The sequence below is a fragment of the Corvus hawaiiensis genome, chromosome 5 (assembly GCF_020740725.1).
Source record: "Corvus hawaiiensis isolate bCorHaw1 chromosome 5, bCorHaw1.pri.cur, whole genome shotgun sequence".
Lineage (NCBI taxonomy): Eukaryota > Metazoa > Chordata > Aves > Passeriformes > Corvidae > Corvus > Corvus hawaiiensis.
In genome coordinates this window covers 24,377,790-24,400,845 of record NC_063217.1, presented here as the reverse complement: position 1 = coordinate 24,400,845, position 23,056 = coordinate 24,377,790, and the positions used below count along the sequence as shown (strand labels likewise).

At 43.3% G+C, this 23,056-nt stretch overlaps 1 protein-coding gene across 6 annotated transcripts in view; it reads left to right on the top strand.

Annotated features, from left to right (window-relative positions):
- RBM47 (RNA binding motif protein 47) overlaps nt 1-23,056 on the top strand; it is a 76,597-nt gene that overhangs the window by 13,559 nt on the left and 39,982 nt on the right. For 2 of the 6 annotated variants that reach the window (XM_048304669.1, XM_048304670.1), the window contains one exon: nt 3,239-3,363. The exons of 3 other annotated variants lie outside the window; for them this stretch is intronic. In XM_048304669.1, coding sequence (XP_048160626.1) covers nt 3,338-3,363 — 26 coding nt within the window. In that variant the 5' untranslated portion in view covers nt 3,239-3,337. Of the gene's footprint in view, nt 1-3,238; nt 3,364-21,107; nt 21,262-23,056 lie in introns of those variants that run through there. One more of the 6 variants, XM_048304673.1, reaches the window with a different exon arrangement.

Genomic DNA, 23,056 nt, shown 5'->3' with positions numbered 1-23,056 from the left:
TGTCATGTTGGAGGGTACCCAAGGAAAGCCCTGGATGCCTCTGTCCCTCCTGGGCTGTAGAGCTCTGTTGGGGTACAGCAGGAACAAGTGGCTGGGGTGGGGAGATGCCAGCCCCCGGCCACTGCGTAGTCCCCCCACTGGATCTGTGGGGTCAGGAGGAGAACTCAAAAGTAGAGGCAGAGCAACCTCCCTCATTCACCAATGGCAGAGCAACCTCCCTCATTCACAGCAAATGGCTTAAGATAAGGACAAAAGTGCCTGTCCTGAGTGGGCTGCAACACGGCAAGTCATGCTACAACCTTCATTGTGCAAACCTGAGGTGTGAACATATTTGTGGAAACTAACGTGTGAATGATTCACAAACACAGAAAAGGACTCCCCCAAAAAATAGAAGAGTTTGCACCTCTAACAGGAGACAAAGCATTTAAAGTCTTCTCCTAACCCATGGTGGTAGCAGTACACTCCCTTGCATGCGCCTGCGCCCATCCTTGTCTGCACTTCCTCTGTTCTTCTGTGAGACCACAGGCTCTGAGGAGGATCTGAAATACCTGGTGATTGCTTTGTAACACAATAGTAACTTTTCAAGAGATGCAGGGCTGACATTATCATTTAATGTCTGTCCATTCCTCTGTTCATTTAATGGAACAATCATAGAGAATGCAAACCCCCCTCTTTCCATCTTCAAAGCTTTTATCAGGTCTGTAGGCTGGCCCAGCTGTGTTGGCCAGATCATATTTAGCTCCTTCCTCTCTGTGTGCTTCACCCCTGCTTTCTCACACTGACAATACTAGGGGCCATAACTGACCACTGTACTAGGAAACATTCTTCATCTGCTGGCCAGATTTTACCTGTCTAGGCTGTACATTAAGTGTGCTGATAAAACAAACAGGGAAAACACAGCCTGAGTTTTGTGTTAGCCAAGGCAGCTTGCAGTAGTGACCATCAAGCAGCAGCTCACAGCCACCTGGGCAGTCTAAGGCTGGCAAGGAGAGCCTGTGCCTGCACAGGTTATGCTCAGTTACTTGAAACTGGGGAAAATCAGCATGTGGTTTTTTGGCTTTCAAAGCTGAATTGGCATCAACCCCCTTGGAGGTAACATGCATTTTTACTCTTGTACTTGAACAGAGTGGGGTTTTTTTCCCTTTGTATTCTCTCTCTATTCAGGCTTTGATTTAATATTCCTTCTCTCCCTCTGTTTTGGTTACTTTGTGTCTTAGAGCTTAGCGATTTCCTGCCCGTATATTGAAAGTTTTTAATGAAGAATTTCAGCAACACTCAGAGTTACCAGTAAAAACCCTCTGCAGATTTTGACAGAAGGAGTTATATGAAATTACTTCTAATCTCTTTATCCTTGTCACACCACTCTGCTATGCAGTAATACACCAAAGAATTTCCAGAAAGCAAAGGTTGGCGACTTACAATACCTACCCACTTGGTTGAAAAAAATAATTAATAAAGGAATTGGGAGGTGAATTCAATCTGCTGCCTTGTTAGCTGGGGGACAAAGGAGGGGAAAAGTGGGGAGAGAAGACTGCAAAAAAGTAAATGTTTTTTCAGTTTAATTTTATTTTTTTCAAATAAAAATTTGAGGCCAAACAAGCCATTTCCCTCAAAAGTTTAGATCATGTCCTGAAAGTTAAAAAATGAAGTGTTTTGGTTGACTTTATCATGGCAGCTATCAATGGCATGTGGTTAATCCCTGTTAGAGTGGCAAAGCTGCAAAACAAGTAACAGTATGTCCTTGAGTGCACCAGTTCTGTGCCTGACAGGTTTTAATTTTTTACCCCGTTGCATAATGCTGGCATGCACATCTGACATGTAGTGTATGAAACTGTCTGAGTAGGGCTTGGTCCTGCTTCCATTCAAGCCAAGGCCAATGCTCTTCCAGTTCTCAACAGAGGCAAGGTCATGGCATGTGCTGGAGCTGAGAGCAGCCCAATGGGGAAGCCAGGCAGAAATATTTTGGACTAGGTCAGCTGTCTCCTACTCTAGTCCAGTCTTACCTGCACTTGTGCTAGGACTTAGCATTTGAAATCCCATGGCAACTAATGACTTTCATCGCTTGTCTTTTGTTTTCTCAGATTTATTTCCTTGAAAATAAAAACAAGAAAAAGGGAAAAAAATCCCCAGTAATTATTTCCTCCTGAAATGCGCACGTACAGAAAACAACATATTGATTTTCTTGTCATCTGTGTTTGTCAGTCTTAGCCAAGCATTGTGTGTAGGTGTAATGTGATTTAAAAAAATAAGATGAAATGTGGGTGGGACTGAAAATGCAGTTGCTATTATTCATCTGTTTATGCCATCATACACGTGTGATCAGGCTGTGATCTCATGCAGCAGCCTAGGAACCTATGGATTGCTTGAATCATCCTTCTGTAAAAGAGCCAGGAGGTTTGTTATTTAATACTTCTACTAGATCAGCAAGATCTGTATATACTACATTTGTATTTCATAGATACAGCCAGCCTCAGCCCACACATGTGATGAAACATCTGCATAGAAATCCATACCCGTACTTTTTTTCCTTACAATATGCAAGCTCATCAGAATTTCGGCTGGGGTAAAAATATGTGTAAACAGCTTACATACTTAGCAAAAGTGAAGATTTTGTAAAAATAAAACTATTTGTAAGTTTGCAAAACAGACTGATCTGTATAAAAGTAAAAATTCCAAGAAAGATATTTCTGATTTTAAATCGTGAGGACTTTATGTGGAAATTTAAGTGCTTTAAAGTGCTGGGGGGAAAAAAAATAAACTGAAATTGATTTTTTATTTGGTTGAGAAAAGCAAGTGAAAAGAATTTTTGTTATCGCTGTTTCTGGGGTCAACTTGTGACAGAAGAAAAAAACGTTGTTTCTACACCTTTAGTTTTGATACACCTTCTCAGAAGGAGTAAAAATGTGGCACTGGCACTTGCTTGCCAAGGCATCCTCAGTTGAGTAGAGTAGGGAGTTTTTTCATGGGAGTCCAGTCCTGAATGCTCCTCCAGCTCTGTGGAAACTCACCTGTGATGTACACAGACCATCCAAAAATCTTAGGTACAGATCCCTTATCACATTTTTGCAGGCTCAACCACATTCCTGTTTCCACAGAGAGCAGTTCTTCTAGCTGCAGGCAGTATAAACTTGCAGTGCTAATTATTTGATCATCTGCCTCAGTATTTCCAGATGTAAAAGATTTCTTTATTTTGCTTGTTGAATAAGGTGTTTGGTTTTCTATCTCTGTTCCCCATTAGCTACATCTCTGCTAATAAATCAAACGCGCCCAGAATCGCTCTCTGGCACAGAGGCTGGTTGCCTCCAGAGGAGGATGCTGTGTCGCCTGCCAAAACCATATGGCTGCACCCACTCTGTGTGTAAGGTACGATCCAGAGCTCACCCCAATCCCTGGTCTGTGCCTGGGAGAGTGATTATCTGCCCTCTGGTTTGGGGAACTGGTATTTAAATGACATGGGTCCAAAGCGTGTCCGCTGTTCTGGACTTTAAAAGGTGCAACTGGTTTCTATTCCAATGGAATGCTCACTGACATGGTTTAACTTCACATACTTCTGTGGAGGTGGTTCTTACATCTCTCCCTTCCTCATTGGCACTGATCAGCACAGCAGCCTTCTTACAGAGGCTACAAAATCAGAAAAATCAGGTGTATACTTATTATGTCCCCAAGCAAAGTATTTACATTCAAATAAAAGTATAATTAGTGCTAGCAGCTTTAGCAGGTGTTCTAGAATGGGGCTGGGAGGGGAGAATGAAGCCATCAAGATAACAACCTGGGATCCATGGGATGTCTGCCCAGAAAGGAGTGAAACAAGGCAAAATGACAGGTAGCAGCAGATGCTGATGGAGAGGGCTGCTGGCTGCTGCTGAACCAAACAGTTTCACTGGGAATAAAGTCAAGAATTTCTAAGCAGGCATAAGACAGCAGTCTGTTTGCAGAGGGGGAGAAGGAGGAGTCTGGAGGCTCTAATGGCCTGGGTTTTGTGGGTTTTTTTTATTAGGGAGGAAACATTTGCTCAGCACAAATATGCTGTGGATCCAAGTTCAATTTTCTCTAATCTATTCTTACTGGGGATGCTATTGCAAGCAGTCCCTTATTGGCAGAAGAAAACAGTTGACTTCTGATTTATATGAAAATGTAAAGAAGCTGATTCTTTTTAACTGAGACCCCCCTGGAAGGACAGGGTAGAAAGTCATTGAGAGGCACTGACTTCCCAGCTGGTCAGCAATGAGACAACAATAAGACTTGTCCAATTTCTCAGTGTAGTAGCAGACAATCTTTCTGATCAAAGTGTGGAGTTGTGTTGTGCTTAGCCAGCTTCTGGTGCTATTTGTATATACCTGTTTAGTTGATGTGCTATAGTAGTAAACCTATAAAATAATAGAAAATACCCAGTTTTCCTTTGCAAGAAGAATACAGGAGATCAAGACCAACTTTTAACTAAAGCTGGTTTTGCCATCTGTATGTAGAATATATTCCCCTGTTAAATCGCAATATTGAATTCAAGGGAGCACTTTTTTCTGATGGGTTATACTTGCCATCTGAGACTTTTGTTTCACCTATTAATTTTGTTATCCATTCCTTTCACCCACACACACTGGGGTAGCATTTTCAAGAATTAACAGCAGCAGCTTTGTTTTCTCAGTTATGTCTAGTTTAACTAACATCTAATCCTCTTAGCTCTTATACCCTCACAAACAGGGATTTGTTTGGCTAAAAACTTTTAATTAGTCCAATCACATGGAGCAGGTATTTAACAACCCCAAGGCAAACCCATTTCAGACATCAGAGGTGTCTCACCACCAGATTGGGAGAGCTAATTCTAGGAGCCTTTTGCTGCAGGCTGCAGAACTTGAATAACAGGGTTGGTGAGCAACTGGCACCCAGTTTTTCTACATAAGTGGGCAGCATTCTTTAATGGTAATTTGCTGTCTCCAAACAGTGTTTCATGATCCTTCACTAACCCCTCGTCTCTGCTCTCCCTCCAAAGCAGCCCCTCAGTTTTCGCTTGCACGAGTCAAACTAGCTCTGAAGAAAGGCAAGAATCTTCTCATGGAGTTGTTAAGACTGGTGAAGACCTGGCAGGTTACTGGAACAAATAAACACGTAAACAGTCTGACTGCGGATAGAACCTGCTGAACTTTTGATCTTAGTAATTTGAATCCAGGAGGAACATGGCATGAGCAGTATATGGGTCCTAACCCAGGAAGCACAGGGTCACTGCTGCAGGGCAGGCAAGGCTGGGGGGAAAATGCTGATGCTGATGGGGCCTGTGCTCCTGTGGTGTGTGAAATCAATGAGAAAAGGAGTGGCTATCACAAAGCGGAAGAACGGATAATTGTGAAAAAGCAGGAATAAATGCTTGCATAATATGCTAAACATGTAATTACTAACTTGAGACTTGCTCTGCCACAGAACCAGGGCCCCGGCTGTGCAAAGCCCACCCCTGAGCCCATCTGTAAGTGATTCTCGGGTCCAAGCTCTTTCTCCAGCAGTCTCTCAGAGGGATCCTGGGGGGATATGTGAAGTATTTAGCAGTGCTCCTCCAGCAGGTCTCTGGGGAAACCAGAGCAATATTGTGATCGGCTGAGACTGGAGGGAAAGACCATGAGTGGTGACTCACAGGGGTATCACTTCAGTGCACTTTTCCAGCAGTATTATCTTCCTCTTCTGTGTCTCCTGCCTCTATGGTGTTTTTGAAACACCTGTGTCTGTACAAGTGATGTTGATCAAGTCACCCCCATTGAGCATGCTGCCATGGTTGGTCTATATTATCATCTTAAATTTGCTTTGGAAAAATCTCAAAACATAGTAAACATAAGTAAGTAAATAAGTGAGAAATAATACCAGCATCTTTAGTTTAAAGTTGAAGAGAGGTGAGCCCTCTATATCTACCACTTTCAGCCCTGAATTTGCAATATCATGAGAGCTTTCCTAGGCATTAGCTTTAACTGTTTGCCAATTAACCTGAGGTATTTGATACATTTGTCCCAACATTCTCCACATATTCGTTCCTGCCTCCAGCTGCTCTTCTTTATGATGCCAGTGCTTCCTCTCAGAGCTGGGTGGCCCTGCCTCAGCAGGGGATCAGATGCCTGGAAGGTCTGCATAGTGAGCAGGGCAGGACATGCTTTTGAGATGCTTCACAGACCTGTGAGGAATATGACTGGCCAAGCTGTTTTTTACAGATGTGATTATTATGAGCTGCCCCTGCTGTAAATAATTAAAAATGCCCTCCTGTCCCAGTATGGGAGGTAAATTGGGTAGCCATATGGTGCACATGTAAACACAGGGTACCCAGTTTAAACATACTTGGTTGGGTTCTAGCTAGACATAAAATCAGTTTTTAAAGAAAATTATTCCAATGAATGGATGTAAAATCAATTGAAGGTACGTTGCCTGAACAAGATCTGCTTGATCAGGCAGGATTATAGCCCACTTACTATGGAGAAGTTAAAATAATGAAAACATGGAGCATTAGAAATCATTCCTTAGGAAGCAAGCTTTTTAAAAAGTCTTCTGACTGAGCTCATCCTGAATTTTTGGCTGTCAGAGGGCAACTGAAAAACTTAGTAGCATCACATGCAGACATTTGCAGGTAGAAATAAATATATGAGTGCTTGCAGTGTTGATGACCATTAAAAGGTCTGCTTTCTGGCTTACCTACAGCTAACTGAAAGTAAGCCATAAACCAAATGATAGTGTGGCAGAATGATGTGATGGAAGGGAAACGTGATGTCAGGAAATATAATTAAAAGCTACTGAGTGTACCAAAGTAATGAGGGGATCTTACCCTTAATATCCCAAGTTTAACATACCAGGTAAGGCAAAATCTTTGGTATTTTGCAGAATACCATGAAGAGAACAATTCAGCACTCACACTCTGGCAATTAAATATTTGGCACCAGTGTCTCACACCAAGCTTTGTGTGGCTGTTGTGCTCAGCATGCTCAATGTCCAACCAGTGAGTGAGGGCTGAAGTTTTGCCACAAGGATGTGCAGGGACCCTGGGCAACAAGAACATTTTAGTAAATTCCCTAATCCCTTGGAAGAAAGCAGCCAAAACACATGTGATAGTCAGCTTCTGGCTGAGTAGGCTCAGGCTCAGGTAGAGACCACTATGGGGGTTTCTTTGATTCAGGTCTATAAAATCCAGGGTGATATGAAGTGGGTGGTTTGGGGTGAGCTGTTCACAGTCTCTCCCAATGCAAGAGGTAGTGACTGTTAGACAAAAATTTAATAGCCATTTTCAGAATAAAAGGAGATATTTCTTCATGCAGCAAATACTGGATTTGTGAAACTCTTTACCAAAGGGTATGACAGTTGCAGCAATTTTTTTCAGACACTCAAAGGAAGACTGGGCAAGTACTTGGAAGAGAGGTCCACCATTGGGCAAACTGGATCAGGCTGGAGGAGCCCCCTGAGCTGAAAATGGTTGGAGGTGGGGAGAGGACTTGCAGAAAAGATCAATTATGTTCATCCTATTCTTGCTGCTCTTCTAGGGTCACTGCTGTGATCAGGTTTTTGGTCACTGCTGCAGACAGGTTACTGGGCTACAAGAGCCCCAAAAGTCTGAAATAATAACACTGTTCTTATATTTTTATTTGAATTGTGAGCCAATTGTGTACAACTTTTCTGATGTGTAGATGAGTTCAAGGTGCTCTGTCTTCCCATCTGTGCCTGAGCTGGAGGGGAGAGCACTGCAGGGAGCAGTGGTGCCACAGCACCTCTGGGAAGCAGGTCGTTCCCTCAGCTACACCATGGCTATAGCTACCAGATGCATGGGGAGACATAGGAGTAGGGCTCAGTGGCCAGAGCAGCATTGCATGATGGTGTATTTTGTCTGGGGTCCAGTAAGTTGCAGGCTATGCTTTGTGAAGCCATGTGCTGTAGTGCTCCCATTTATTTACGCTAGGATGGTTTTTTAACCCTGTTAAACTAGCCTGACAAGACTGCCCCAGCCAAGAGGACCTTCTTCTCTGCCTCTTCTGTCCCACTTTGTCCCTCTTTTTATGCATAGGAAGACTCAGAACTGAGCTCTGTGCTCTCTTCTATGAAACGAAAATAACTTTTGAAAAGTTTGTGGATTAACAAATGACCCCAAGTTCTTCCTTTGTCCTCTAAATAAGTAAAACACACATCACAGCAATACAGCAAAACTTGGATTGCCCTTGTGCTTGAGAACGTATAGCAAGAAACATTATACTCAGTAGTTTAAATTAACTTGCTTATCTTCAGACTACCAGGGAAAAAAACCCATTATTTATCCCCCTCTCTTATGCTGCAACAAAGATAAGCACTTTCTTAAAAACATGAGTGCAATTCCATTGCCTTAAACTCTGAAGCTGTGAGGAGGGGAAACTCTGACAAGCTGTTTCTGGCCCACTGTGTTTTGTGGGTTTGTCATCTGAGTGCCGATGTGGCAAAGTACATGCAATATATATTATGAAATAAGAAAAAACCACTCTGATATTCCTATGGCTTAGTAATTGTAAAAAATTATTTAAATAAATATTCTAAAATTTAAAAAATATAATAAATAATTTTTATTTACAAATACTTTTTTAAAAAGGGGTACTGCAGTTTTTGTGCCCACATATATACACAAAATCATGAGAATTGAGTCAAATGTGTGCACAGATGCATGTCATCATAAGACGTGAGCTTCTTTTCTGTGGCTGCAGGGAGCTAAGGCATGTTTTCACATGGGCTTTTTTGATATAGGTATATATCTGTACTGCCTGGAATACAGGCTTTTATAAAAGTTTTATAAATGGTATATGCATTATTTGAGGTGCATTAACTGCTATATAACTTCTAGGTTTTGCTTCAGATGGGATAAAGCAACTTATTCTTGATATTGCTTGAAGCTCTGCTGTGAAGCCCTCTGAAGCAGTATCACTACCTTGACTCTAGTGGAACTGTGCTAATTTGTTCTAATAAAGAATGAGGACTTGTTAGATTAAAAGAAATTGTGTCAAACCATGATCTGATATCCCAGGGATGTCAGTGGATTCTGACTGATACATGAATTTGCATGACTGAGCACGGTATTTTTTCTTTAGGTTAGAAATGCAGGCATTTATCTTGGATACTCCTTCAGCATCTTATTCACAAGGCAAAAAGGATCTTGGAGACACAGGTTTCTAAAAGAATGTCACCAAAACATGATAGGGCTGAAACCCCTTTTTGAGTGACTGTCATAGTCCCACCATTCCCTTCTTCACTCAATTGGAATGAAATCAATAGAAATTTTAGTTTCTAGAAATCAGTTTGCCCTGAATGTGTTTCTAGCGGGGCCATGAGAATTCCTCTCACCTTCTCTGGAACATAATTTATCTTCTTTCCTTCCTCACATATACTACTTCACATAGGCCTACAGGTGGCAAGAGAGGGATTTTAGCAGAACTAGGACGGTACAACTCCCTTACCTCCATTTCCAGTTATCATATAGAAGGAACAGAGCTCTAGAACTAAACAGACATGGATTCCCTGCGTTGGCTTATCCCATACACCACTCAAGGGAGGTTAATCCAGGGCATGGGACATGTTAGACTGTTTGCTTGCTAGAAATAAATTCCCTCGGAATACCCACCAGCACCTTTAATGGCTGAAGAAGTCCAGAAGCTTGCAGAGCTCCTGATAGCCAGCACCATCAAGAGTAGTGCAGGGATGGAGTGAACTTGGTTTTAACAGTGGCAATTCCTCAGTACAACTCTGAGGTTATAAATCCATCTCTCCTTTGCTTCTTCCCTCAGAGATACAGCATCACAGGTGGGAGATCTGCACACCAAAGGAGCTACACACTACCATTTTATTTACCATTCCTTAAAAAAGAGTGCAATAAGTAAGATGCTAACAGCCAAAACATCGACTAACACACTCATGAGAGTGAAGTTTTGGCAAGTCTTAATCCATTTTTGTGCAAAGGATCACTACAGGCTCTGCCACACAGTCCACAGACTGATTCATGGTCTGGAATTTCAGGCTCATACACAGTGTGATCCCACAAGCTTATATTCATTGATGCTCTGCCTGGTTCATGTTTTTAGTGGGTTTAGCACTGTAAGAAAATAAAGATTTTCACTGATGATTTACTTAGCCACAAGCAAATGAAATTGTATTCAACCTATCAATAAAGTGACATCAGTGAAGAATAAGAAATGGGCTCAGTAACTTGGACTCAATCAATAACTGAACCGTGGCATCCATTGTAATAACATCTAAGTGTCAAATGTGCACATGAAGAATAGCAGCAAACCCAAAAGGTGCAATTTTTCCTCCCTCTGTGCTTCTATTTGTTTGTTTATATTGGCTGAGTTGCCCTCACTTGTTTGTATCTAGGAGTGACGGTGTTCCAACACGCCGTCGCCTTCGTTCCTGAGAGAGGCCTCTCTTGAAGAAACACCTTACCTTTCCCCTGGATGTGTTGGGGTTACACCTCAGCCCAGGCGGGGTGGCAGGCACTCCCCAGCTCTGGCTGCTCTCCCAGCATCCTTCTGGCCATGCTGGGAGTGAATGCGAGGGTGGAGGGAGGATCACAGGAGATCTGCCTGGTGGCAGGCTCTCAGGTCCAGCTCTTGAACCAGTGCCCCAGCCTAGAAGTGAGCATGCAGAGAGGAGTGAGGCTGGTCAGAGGTGATGCCAGCTGAGAGGGCAGGCTCACTCTGGCTATGTGCCATATCTCTGCGAAAGATGCTGCAATGGCAGTTCTTGCCTTGGCTCAAACAGACCCAGTGTCTAGCAGGATCATTTATTACTTCTAATGAAGCAAGTATAAGTGGAAAATAGGAAATTTTGAGCAACCTTGCCTGGCCCCAAACAAAACACAGCAGAGACATTGCTCCTTGTTGTGTTTGACCTGCTCTCGTGCTCTGCAGTTCTTCACTTTTGAGCAGTCTTGTGTTCGCACTGCCAGCCCAAGCAATGGGTGAAATGGTGTGGAAACACTTTTCATGATCTGGAGCCTCTTTCAATTGTAATAATTAAATGGATGAGAGCATTCTGACTTGTCCTATGATGAATGATGCCTGCTGGTGGTACGCTTTGTCTGGAGATAGTATTGTCCTTTAGTAAGAAGAAAGTCTTCAGAAGTGGCCAAGATTCTCAGTTTCCCATCCCTACATTTTTAACCAGTATCTGACTAATGTGTGAGATCAGATAAATGGCTATCCTATCACTCAAAATGGTCACAGTAACCATAGTGAAACCAAGTATTATTTTTTAATTTCTGACTTTAATCATTTCAGTGTTCTCCTTCAGAGCTGACTGTATATGAAAGGAGATGAAAGCACCACGTGAAAAACAAGTGAACTGGGATTCCTTCAAGGGAAAGGCTAAGGGAATGTACACCATTAAGAGGATTTGAAAGCCCACAAGTACGTAGCTGTAACATGAAATACTGAATATCACTGCAGAATACTTCAGGATTATTCCAAACTACCAATCAAGTTTCAGTCCAGATTCAGGTGATAAAATTGCAAAAAAAAAAAAAAAAGGAAAGTACAATCAATCATGGAAAAATCCTGCTAACAGGTTTGCAGCACTATTCTCACACTTGGAGATGGGACACTAACAGTTTGGGTTTAGAATTTGGTATTTTGATGGTGATAAATTGAGTGGCTCTTAGACTGTGCCTAGCAAACTTTACTAAGGCATCTTTTATGACCTTTCTCATAATCTGGTGATGCTTAGAGTCTTGGTAATCATTAAAATACAGTTTGTCATCTCCTTTCACAGTGGTCTGTGACGTCCATTTAGTACTCTCTATGTTATTTCTGGATGACTATTTTCATACATTACTCTGTTGTTTAAAAAACAGCAAAAAATGTAGCTTTTTGTGACTGATGTGCAGTACCAGAAAAATGACCCAGCTAGAAGTCCACAACAGAGGCAAAACTTCAGTGCCCTTCAATATCCTTGTGGAATAAATGGAGTTGGGCTGAATCAAATTAAATAATTTCAGGTGTTTAAATCCTCCCTGCTTAGGGGACCGTTTTGAAGCAAAAAGCCAAGGAGTGCACCCTCAGCCAATTTGCAGACAGTGCCAAGCTGAGTCATGCAGTTCTTATGCCTGAGGGATGGGATGCTATCCCGAGGGACCAGGACAAGCTCAAGAAGTGGGCGCATGGGAACCTCATGAGGAGCAACAAGGCTAAGTGCAAGTGCTGCACCTGGGTCAGGGAAGCCCCTGGTATTCAAGACAGGCTGGGGGATGAAGGAATTGAGAATGGCTCTGTGGAGAAGGACTTGGGGGTGCTGGTGAATGAGAGGCTGGACATGAACTGGCAATGTCCTCTCAAAGACCAGTGAGCCAACCACAGCCTGGGCTGCATCAAGAGAAATGTGACCAACAGGCCGAGGGAGGTGATGCTCCCTCTCTGCTCCACTCCCATGAAACCACACCTGGAGTTCTGCATCCAGCTCTGGAGGTCTCAGCATAGGAAGAACATTGACCTGTTGGAGCAAGTCCAGAAGAGGGCCATGAAGATGATCAGAGGGCTGGATCACCTCTTCTGTGAGGAAAATCTGACAGTTCAGGTTGTTCCCCCACGAGAAGAGAAGGCTCTGGGGAGATCTTATAGCACATTCCAGTAGCTAAAGGGAGAAAGATAGGGACAGATTTTTAGCAGGGTCTGTTGCAATAGGATAAGGGTAATGGTTTTAAAGTAAGAGGGTAAATGCTGACTAGGTATAAAGAAGAAATTTTTTATGATGATGGTGGTAAAATTCTGGAACATCTTGCCCACAGAGAGATGTTAGATGGTTCATCCCTGCAAGTGTTCAAGTTCAGGTTGGACAGGGGCCTGACCAACCTGATCAAGTTGATGTATCTGTTCGTTGAAGGCGCTGGACTAGGTGTCCTTTGAAGGTCCCTTCCAACCCAAATTGTTCTGTGATTCTATAATTCTAGGATTACAAGATCTGGCCCTAGTTGTCCTCTGAGAAGTTTTGTTCTAAGCAGAATACTTGCACGAACAAGCTGGTCCTGAGAATCCCTCCATCTTGTGCAAAGATTAGTGAGAGTACAACGTGTAATTCCAGTTTTGATAGACACTGAGTCCAAGTATCAAATCTGAATTGCAGCCGGCAGCTGGACTGAGACCCAGCCAACCACAAATATCTGTGACTGTGCCTATAAGTAGATAGCACTTTTTTCACTGAAATACATGTGTAGAACAGCTCCTGATTTCATAGTAGTGAACAGAGCTCAAAAATACAGTGTCTGCCTAAGATGAAATGCTATAAAGTGAATTTTGCATAATCTGGTGAAAGGTTTTTAAATTCTAAAATCTTAAGTAGGAGCAAGATTAATTTTGTATCTTGGGAGCTTGAATCATGATTTTCTCACTAGCCATGCTGCTTGCCTCAGGATAGCCAGATTGAAGATCAATTTGCCACTGAGCTCAGAAAATACATCCATGTGCTTGCCAGAGTAGTCATTACAGATTTTCTCTTAAATCATTTCTTTGCATGGAAAAACAAATCCACTTTCAGTGTTAATGGAAGGTTTAAAAAATAGAAATACCATGAAATTACTCTGGGGAACTGATAGACTGGCTAAATGCTGCAGTTTTCTGGTACAGAACATTGTGTTACTCAGCTCTCCAGCTTTCATACAATAGATGGGAACTCTACAAGCATAAACTATTACTGGTTGTGTGTGCATAGGAGGAAATGATATCTGGTTTTAGTCCTTACATAGAAAAAAAACAAGTTTAGCAACATATTTGGTTTGCACATGTGATGTAGCTATTGTAGAGAGGGTATTGCTGGTTCTCCTAGGCGCCTTTTATATGAATATTTTTTATTAGTGTGAAAATCTGCTTGAGGGTATTTTTATCATAAACAGGAAAAAGGTTTACATTTTTCTTCCTCAACCATTACCCCTCCAGTTCCTGCTCCTCCTTTCACCCTGGCAGCAGCTGGCCCTGCCCTCCCCAGTCCTCCCTGCTGCCTTGGCAGAGGCCCATCCCCAGCAGCAGCAGCAGCAGCAGCCACAGTACCTGTCCATTTCTGACACTTCACCACTGTTTGTTAACAAGGGTTAACAAGCTCAAGTCCCTGCAGCTTGCACCCAACATTACCTCTCTTTCCTCCCCCCGGCCAACCACCTGCAGACATGCTGCTCCCCATTGTTTTCCTCCCAAAATTTTGCACCTCAGGCTCTCTCCAGCTGCCATGATCTCTCATTTCTCAGCACAGTGACTGTCATTCAATGTCCCATGTCCCTGTTAGCTTTCTGCCTTCTCAGCCTCACTACTTTGCTTGACTTCATGAAAGCGAAGCAAGACTTCACCCTGGTCACAAAAATGCCCCCTAACTGATCAGATGCCCATAGACCATTTATTTTTTGATCTTTAAACCTCTTAGCTCTCATCACTTGGTTTTCCCACCACTTCCTCTTGAATAGTTTGCATCCTTCTAGCTGTCCCAAGACCAGCTCCATCAGACAAGGAATTTTGTCCCTAATATCCCTGTTCTAATGTGGTCGGGCGCCGTTGCACTGTCCCCTCTGACTCTTTTCCATTTCTCTCTCTAGATGGACTCCATTTCTTCAGCCTTTGAGCAGTGTGGCTTCCAGCACCCTGTACAGTGCTGCCAGATGCATGGCTTGAAAGCACACTACCCACCAATTCTTCCTTCACCCAGGGACTAGATGTCATTTTGGTTATGTTCTTCCAGTACGCTATTATTTTGCCTGACTCACATGCACTCCTTCAGAGCCATTGTCTGTACATCCTGTATTTACTACTTCCTCTTTCCAATTCAACCCTCATTTTCTCCCTTCTCACAAGCATTACTATGTCTCATCAGCTGTTCCTCCAAAACAACTTACTTCACTCCAGCAGCTGGGTTGCCCCATCCTATTTTTTTTCCCTTCAGAAACTGTGGATTTCCTCTTATCTCTTCCACCCACAAGATGCCTTCCAACTCTATCCCACCTTCCTCTGTATCTGTCACTCGCCCTGTAAGCAGTTCCCAATATCCTGTTCCTCCTGAACATGTCTATCTCCATGATTTTCTCTTAACTTCCTTTCAGACAATTCTCAAGTCACTCACTCCGCCCTTGGCATCCTCAACTAACTCGTGTTTTTGTGGTAACCCATCTACCTCCAGCTGTGGCTTAGCCATTCTGCTATTTCTAGGCAGGAACTCTTCACTGGGTTCCACCAAAAGAGAGGAGTGAGAGGCAGCCAGACACCTCTTACAGGCAGAGGATAGGAAAACCACAAAGCAGGAGGTCCACTGTGTGTTCAACCTTCAGATCTTCATCCCACTCATCTACAAATGTTTTTTCTTGTGCCTTGAATTTGATGATGAGGTGGGTATACTGTGAAAGGCATCTGTGTACTGAAGCTTTGGGAACTTTTGGGCTGCATGGAGATAATTAAGTACATAATAGCTTCCAAATACATAAGTACAGTCCTCAGGAACTGGCTTCACAGAGATCTGTATCAATATCTCCTGAGATTTTGAGTAAAGCAAATGAGAATAAAAATATTTCATTCATCATCTTGGCAGTATGTTCTGGAAAGGCTGATTCAGACCCATTCTTTTCCATTTAGCTATAAAATCTCTGTATGTACTATCTTCTTAAGTGTTATTTTAAATTAGAAACATTACTTGTCTCCTGGGGTTCATTCAGGCCAACTAGCTGCACTTGCAGAGTCTAATGAAGGTGTTTCTTGTCATCAAATGTTGGGAACTGAATTTGAGAGCAAATATTTGCCCAAATTTAACATAAGGTGCTAAGGACATTGTAAGAAGAATGCTCAACACCAAAATGGCTACAGACTAGTTTCAGTTCCAATGTTAACGCCCAAGAAAGTAGAATTAAGGTATTGTTAGCAACACGTGTATTCTCTTTTATTAAAAATTCTCACTTTTTAGAGCTCCACATGTCCAGTCAGCTCTCACAAAGCATTTTAAAACCTAATAGATCTTGACATAAGGATAGATAATAGATAATAAATAAATTAATGTCATGGTCCCTACACACCAATGCCCTACAGACACTGCTACCTGCACCCAGTGCCATCCCAATGGCTGCCAGGGCAGGTGTGCCTGCCAAGTAGTCCGGGTGCCACAGGTGCTCCTGAAGGCATCTCCTCCCAGACCACTGACAACCTGTCCATTTTCTCCTCTGCAACTGGTCTCCACAAGTGAATACAAAGGTCCAGGGATAAGATGAGGACGTTGCTAAAGCATCCAGACCACACATACCCCTCCCAGCTGTCCAGTGAGGATCCTGACTAAATCAACACCATCAAAGCCTCAGCCTGAGATTCTCCCTGTTTACACAAAATTTTCCCGTCAGCAAATCCCAGAAGCACCTTAGCTGAGAGACTTTTGCATTAAAATCAAAACCCATGGGGTATGTACATCTCTGATTTTAAAACATTAAGTTTCCCAGATCCTTTCCTAAGAGTGACTGTGGGTGGCATCACGAAATGCAGCAATACATGTAAAAGTGGTTGAAGAGCTCTGTGTTCAGAAGAAGGGAATATTTTGAAATATTTGTCCGCAGTGTGAAGTTGCCAAATCACTAGCATAGTGTGGTCTTACAAAACAAGATAGAGTAAAAATAGGCAATTCTCCCTGAAAGCTTTGGACGATAATGTTTTGTAATACTATTTTTGAAAAAAAAAAAGCTGCAAATAAGGGAGTGAACAAGAAAGGTGAGATGTGTTGGTTTTTGAAAAAAAGCCTCTTTTTGTAGGGTGTTTTCTAGTCTGACATATGACTTTGTATCAGTGTTACCCATTCTTTGCTAGCAGCTCTAAAGAAACTGCTTGCAAATGTTCTTTCCCATCGACATTTGGGAATGAATCACGAGCAAGTTTTCTTACATATCTTGTGTATTTTGCAAGGTCTGTTCCCTCCAAGGGCATAGTGATGACTGAAACACCTATCCAGTGAAACCACTAGCCAAACAGCTCTGGGATCAGCTAGCAGCAGTGTTTCATAGTTTCTTTACCATCTCTTTTATCATCCAGAGGAGTGCTTTGTCAGGTGCTGAGGACTCATCCTCCAATAGATGAATATCTACAGGGCATTTTGCTCTGAAAGCTCAGCACAAGATACTATATTATGGACCAAAAGGATGAGTAGCTATGGCAGGACTGTAGATCTTGAACTGCTGGCATGTCCACGTAGGATTTCCAAGAGCCCAGACACCCAGTCAAACCCACAGCTGGAGAGGTGTCCTCATGTGTGCTGCATTCAGGCCACTGTTGAAAGAACTGTCTCAATTCATATTTCAGGTCTCTGCTGTTTTACTGTGATAAAGATCTTCCACAGCTCACAGGGACTGTTTTTCCCCTCTCACTTGTTTTTTAGCAGCAGGTAGTTGCTAGTCCTTCTGCTCCTGAGGAGAGGATGTAGCTCCTGTCGGAGGAGATCAGTGCTGTACCAGTATTTCCTGGGGAGGTGGTTTCGACACGTTGCTTAGGGATGAGTCTAAACATATTCTTAATAGCCCCGTGTGCTCAGATGCAGGTTCTTTACTGGGGATGGAAAGTTCTCAAAGCCTCCGCAGTAGGCCCTCTGGATCTGCCTGTGCTCTTTGCCAAAGCAAGTGTTGCCCTGCAGGATGAAATACAAATGCATCTGTTGAAGGAGAACTGGAACAAAATTAAATCCCATTTAAGATTCACAGAAATTTCCCCTCTGTTACCCGATTCCCATGTTTTAGTTTAGTTGTTTGGTCTCTGTGTTGTTAAGGTTGCTAACAATTTGTAAGTAAATTGGTGTTTCACTGATAGAGCCTTGTGAATTTTAGGTGCTTTTTCACTTTTAATATCCCCATGTATTAGTTGCTCCAAGCCAGTCTGAAGTTATACAGTGTCTGTATTAAATTAATGTTTGACTTTACAGTCTGTAGGCTGTCCAACCCGGCACCTCCTCCATTTGCAGTAAGTAAATATGCAAGTGTTACATTGCCCTTGAAACCTGTGCTCTGTGACAAAGGTTGCGTGCTGAAAAGAGACTGAAATGCCAAGTTTCCATGGGCCCCAGTCCCTTCTGTCAGCCATGCATTAATCAGAAGTCCACCCCCAGTGATCTGCAAAAGCGTGGTGCAGCACACTTTGGACCAGATGACACCAGGGCAGACTTGACCTCCTCAGAAGCATCCACTTCTCTCTGAGCCTGTGGAAACCTTATCTCTGAGAGAGGAAAATGTGTGAATAACAGACTGAGTTTTTTCAAGGTGATGGCAATACAGGGAAGGGGTTTTTTATTTCTTGTGCAACAACAAAAAAAATGTTTGGTTTCTGTTGCTTTATATCAGCTAATCTACAAGGGCAGATTTAGAGGGAGGACCCATCAAATTTTCCACTGCTCTGTTTGCCCAGGGTGACATGATACAACTTTAGATGTGCTGTAGTAGAGCCATCATTTTTCTGCGATAGCTACACCTGGCAGCTACAACAGATAACTGAGTTTCTTTGAAGTCCTCTGGCCTCAGATTGTCAATACTGCACACTATTTGACTCTCTTAGGCTTGTACCAGGCTAACATGATTTGTAGAAGTGTTAGCACTGTGGAAAATTGAGTATTTGTACAACCTTCCCATAACAGGCAGTAACCTTGCCTATGCTGCCAAGCAAACTAAATTTGAGCTGGCTCCCTAACAAGTGTGACGCTCTTTTACTTCCAAATCTCACCACTGCAGCCTCAGTTTTCAACCTTGCCAAAGACCAAAGACCATGACATGGAACAAAGCAGTGATAAAAACTATATCTGACAAATATGTGTGGCCAGCTCTCCTCCGGAGTCTTCTGCTGAAATGCTACTGCAACCAGGAAACATCAAGCTGGCAAAAGCAAATCTTTTCATGGAAACATGGTCTTTTCCAACCAGGTTTTGTTGGGAAAATCTGAGAGATCTTGAATGGGGTCCTTATCCAAACTGAAGAGAGAAACAGCTTGGCTGAACCTCCTCCCTTGCCTATCTAGTGCACCTCTCTGGGAGCAGCATTCATTACCAGGCGGAGCAAGACTGCCACAAGAAGTTCCTGCTTCCTGAATCTGGTTAGGCAGGGTCTTAAGCCTGATGAGCTCTTTCAGATAAACCCCCTCCTTCTGCCCGGGGGTCTCAGCGGTGATAGCCACAGCTGAGACTCCAAGCAGCTCTGTGAAATAGCAGGGTGTTTTTACTTCTACTGGGGTAGCAGGAAGGCACCAAGGGGTTAACATGGTGTGGCTTAGACACAGCCTGAGAAGCTGGCAGAAGATGGCTCTCTCCCCCCTGCACAATTATCGAACTTTTCCTCACACGTTGGGAGCAGACACTGTAAAGCAGCTGTGGGGGATTTTCATCCAGAGGGTATACAAGCTGATGTTGGGAATTCATGAGGTTTATGCAAAAGATACTGATCAGTCTTGCAGGTTGTCCCACAGCAGCAGGATTGTGTCTAGCAGCTGTAGGGAAGCCCATATGCCTTTTCTAAACATGCCAGCAATCCTGCCCATTCCCAGTAAAGAACCATCCTAGCAGGCAATCACAGCAGCAGGCTGCTGCCATGGTGGCACAGTACCAGATGTGTGAAACATTCCCCTTCTGCCTCTCCTTTTCCATGCAAAATGGGAGGGGAGGGGAATGCAGACCGGCAGGAGAGAGCAACACACCTGAAAGCACCCAGAGCAAATGGACCTTGGAGAGCTGAGCAGGGTTGTGTGCATTGGGCACACTGGGCATCTGGTATAGGCTGTAGCCACAGGGCTCGTATTGCTGCAGCAAGTTGCCATCCATCAGCCCCTGCAGGCTTGCCCTGGGCCCCGGGCCCTGAGGAGTCCTGGCTCAGGGAAGGCACTCCTGATTCCAGTGACACATCTGCTTGAGTCAAGCCACAGCCCATTGCTGAAGCAAGCGTCACCTGTGCATGCAAGATGTTGAGCTGCACGGAGCTGTGCTGCTGGCCACCTGTGAATACACACACAGCACTGTACCCAGCAGGCAGAGAGTGCCTCTCCAACCTGACCAGACTCAGCTGGTGTCCCTCAGCCCAGCATCACTGGGTATGGACATCCCCAACCCTGTGCAAGGCCATACAAGATCCAGAGCAACAGCAACCCCATCAAATGGACCCCACCACAGTGATCATTGTTACACTATGTGGCAGGTCTTAGCAGCTAATCTGTCTAGCTGGAGCAGCTGTGGTGTAGATTTTCTCCCTAAATATGTGCATTAAAATACATACTGTTTAAGCTGGGGATCCAAATTAGACAAAATTAATTGTTCTTCCGCAAACCAGGATTGAAATCCTGTGGCAGACAAGGCAGTATCACAAAACCAGAACATACAATGTAGCCTAGATTTTCCCATTGCTCCTCCATGAGCAAATATCTGTGTACCAGGTCCAAAATAAATCTCCCATGTGGGAAGCAGCCACTCCATGTTGAGTCCCAGCCTCTGGGTGCTTCCCAAGTTCAGCAGCTACCCTTTCCTCCTCAGGGAGCAGCAGTGTCACCTTATCAGCACTGTGCTCAGTTGCCAGCCCATTTCACCTGCCCTCTGCTTGTAATTGTTAACTTCCTGAGAACAGGCAACCTCTGTTTAGCATAGGTAGAGCTTTAACTCTGAGGCACTCCTGAAAAAGCCGAGACACGGGAGTAGAGCAAGGTGTTGCAGATCGCCTTGGCTGCTTCTTCCCCGTCTTCGTGTTCAGGCTCCCTTTGCATTATTTCATCACGCAGCTCAGGTCTTTTTGTTATGATTTTGGAGGTTTAGCTGTCATTTGAATGACTGCTCTCTTATGCCAAAGATTTACTTGGAAATTTATGTACTCCCACAAATTAAGCATTCCCTCTCAGCTCTCGGCAAGGCACGCCTAGGCTTGCCTGCAATCTTAGAACAGTACAGAGAAAGGTTATCATGACTTACCTGCCACAAATTACCTATTAATAGCACCACTCATGTACCTTTTTTTCCCCGTCATGACATGCTTTCCCTAGATCCCCCTCTTAGCACGTTTCCCTTTTCTTGAGTGCTTTGTTTTCCCTGTGGAGAACAGGGCAGGTAGAAGAGGAGCGACCTTTCCAGCACTAGCTCTGCCCCCGTGGCCCCGGCACTGCCTTCTCCCACAGATGTTTGCCGGGAGGGTGGGACACAGGTTGTTCACAGCCTGGTAAAACATTGACCAGAGCAGGCGGACGAGGTGGTGGAGGCGCAGGGCTGCCCAGGCAGGCAGGCAGGCAGGCAGGCAGCGAGAGCCCAGCGGCAGCCAGCGCCCACGGGAACACACCAGCTTCTCCCCAGGTACCGCTTTCCACTTTCATTTTCCCAGCCTTGAAAGGCAGAAGGGCAATGGTGCTGGGTTATACGGTTTGCCAAAGCTCTTCTCCCTGGAAGTAGGAAGAGGAGTTAGCCTTGTTATTTTGCAGTTTGCTTTTATCAGCCGTAGTTGGCTGAATGGTGTCATCTAGAGCATGGGTTGGTTAACCCACGCTTGATTAGCTAGTTGTTTTGGATTTTATTGTATTTTCAAATAAGCAAAATTAGTGCATAATTGCATATGAAAACTTCATTGTCTTCTAATAAAACTCAAACCTGGCTTCTGCTCGTCTTCTAGCTGAAGAGTAGGAACAAGAGTCAGAGATTTTAATGAAAATGTGTAATCCAATTATTGCAACAGGGATGTGGGCAGTGACTCACACTGAAAAATACTTGATGATTTTTGAACGAGCTTTGCAAAAATAGACAAAGTGACTAATTTTTTCAAGATTATTTCCACGTTCCTTGGAACATGGAACACGGACAGCAGACACAGAAAAAAATGCCAGGATTTAAGTTCCTAGTATGCATATGCCACTCAGAGAGGTGAAGATTAATACATTCAAATAATTGTTTCAGTTTTGCTCAGTGACTGAAAGTTTCTGCCAACCAGTGGAAACTGACTCATTCATGCAGGAACCATCCTCCATGTGTGCTTTGCTGATCTAGATATGTCTTTGTAAAAGTGCCTATCGTGACTTCTCAAAAATTACTTTTTGCACCCCAGGCAACTGTCAAATAATCCTGAAAAGGGCTTGGTGTGAAGTGAATGACATGTTGTCAGTATTCATGATTTATCATCAGTATGTTTTGTGTGCAAAACAAAATGCAAGAGATTTTTTTAAAAAAGAACCTGTTGCTTCCAGTTTATCAGTGTCTGGTCCTGGCTGTGCTTGCTTCATGTTTAAAGCCTCCCTGATGTGACAGAGATTTTCTTGATGTGTTTTCTAGCTGGGCTTGAACACGACATGATATTTATGTTCAGTACATGCTCTGTGGTGTTAAGTCGTAGTGAAGCATGGTAACACATTTGTTTTATTAAAAGTAGTCTAAGTGTGGCTCCAACTCTTAGCAGTACTAAAACTCCTAGAGCAAAGTGCAAGGAAAAGTTGCTGGAGAACAAAGCAACTGGATTCCCAGAAATGGCTGCTTTCAAGGATTGAAATATAGTTCAGTAAAAATTTTGGTAAAGGCTGCATCATAATCTCCGTCTGTTGGTGAATTTGTAGACATAAACTATGACTATGATTAAAACCTTTTCATCTGTGTCACAGTGTTGTGGGATTCTTGCCCTCTCCTCTCAGGAGCAGTATTTGACAGTAAGTTGGACTGATGTAAATGTTTCTTTTGCAGTAACTAAAAAAAGTGGTAAAATCTTATCTGAGAGCTCACAGAGACTGAATTCTTTAAAATAAATATCTAAAACAAAAGACAGTGATGACAATATTATCTTGTCTGTATTCATGCAAAGATACGGTTCTAGCTGGTGACTATAAAGGAGATTACTTGGCTTAAATGGAAGGAATAAGGCAGTTGACAAAATCTCTTCAGTCTTTAAGTCCTGTTTGAGACAAGTTTCAGGATAAGGGAGCCTTAACGATCTGTAAATTATGAACAATTTAAATTGTTTCAGTAAATAGTAACATATTATTGCATGCTAAAATGAAGCAAACCAGTTTTATCCCCTGTGCTTGGTTTTCAGCACAGCTGTTTACCAAGTTTCAGTTGGCTAAACCTGTGTACATAGACTGAAAGGAGCAGGGCTGTTCAGGGATCACGA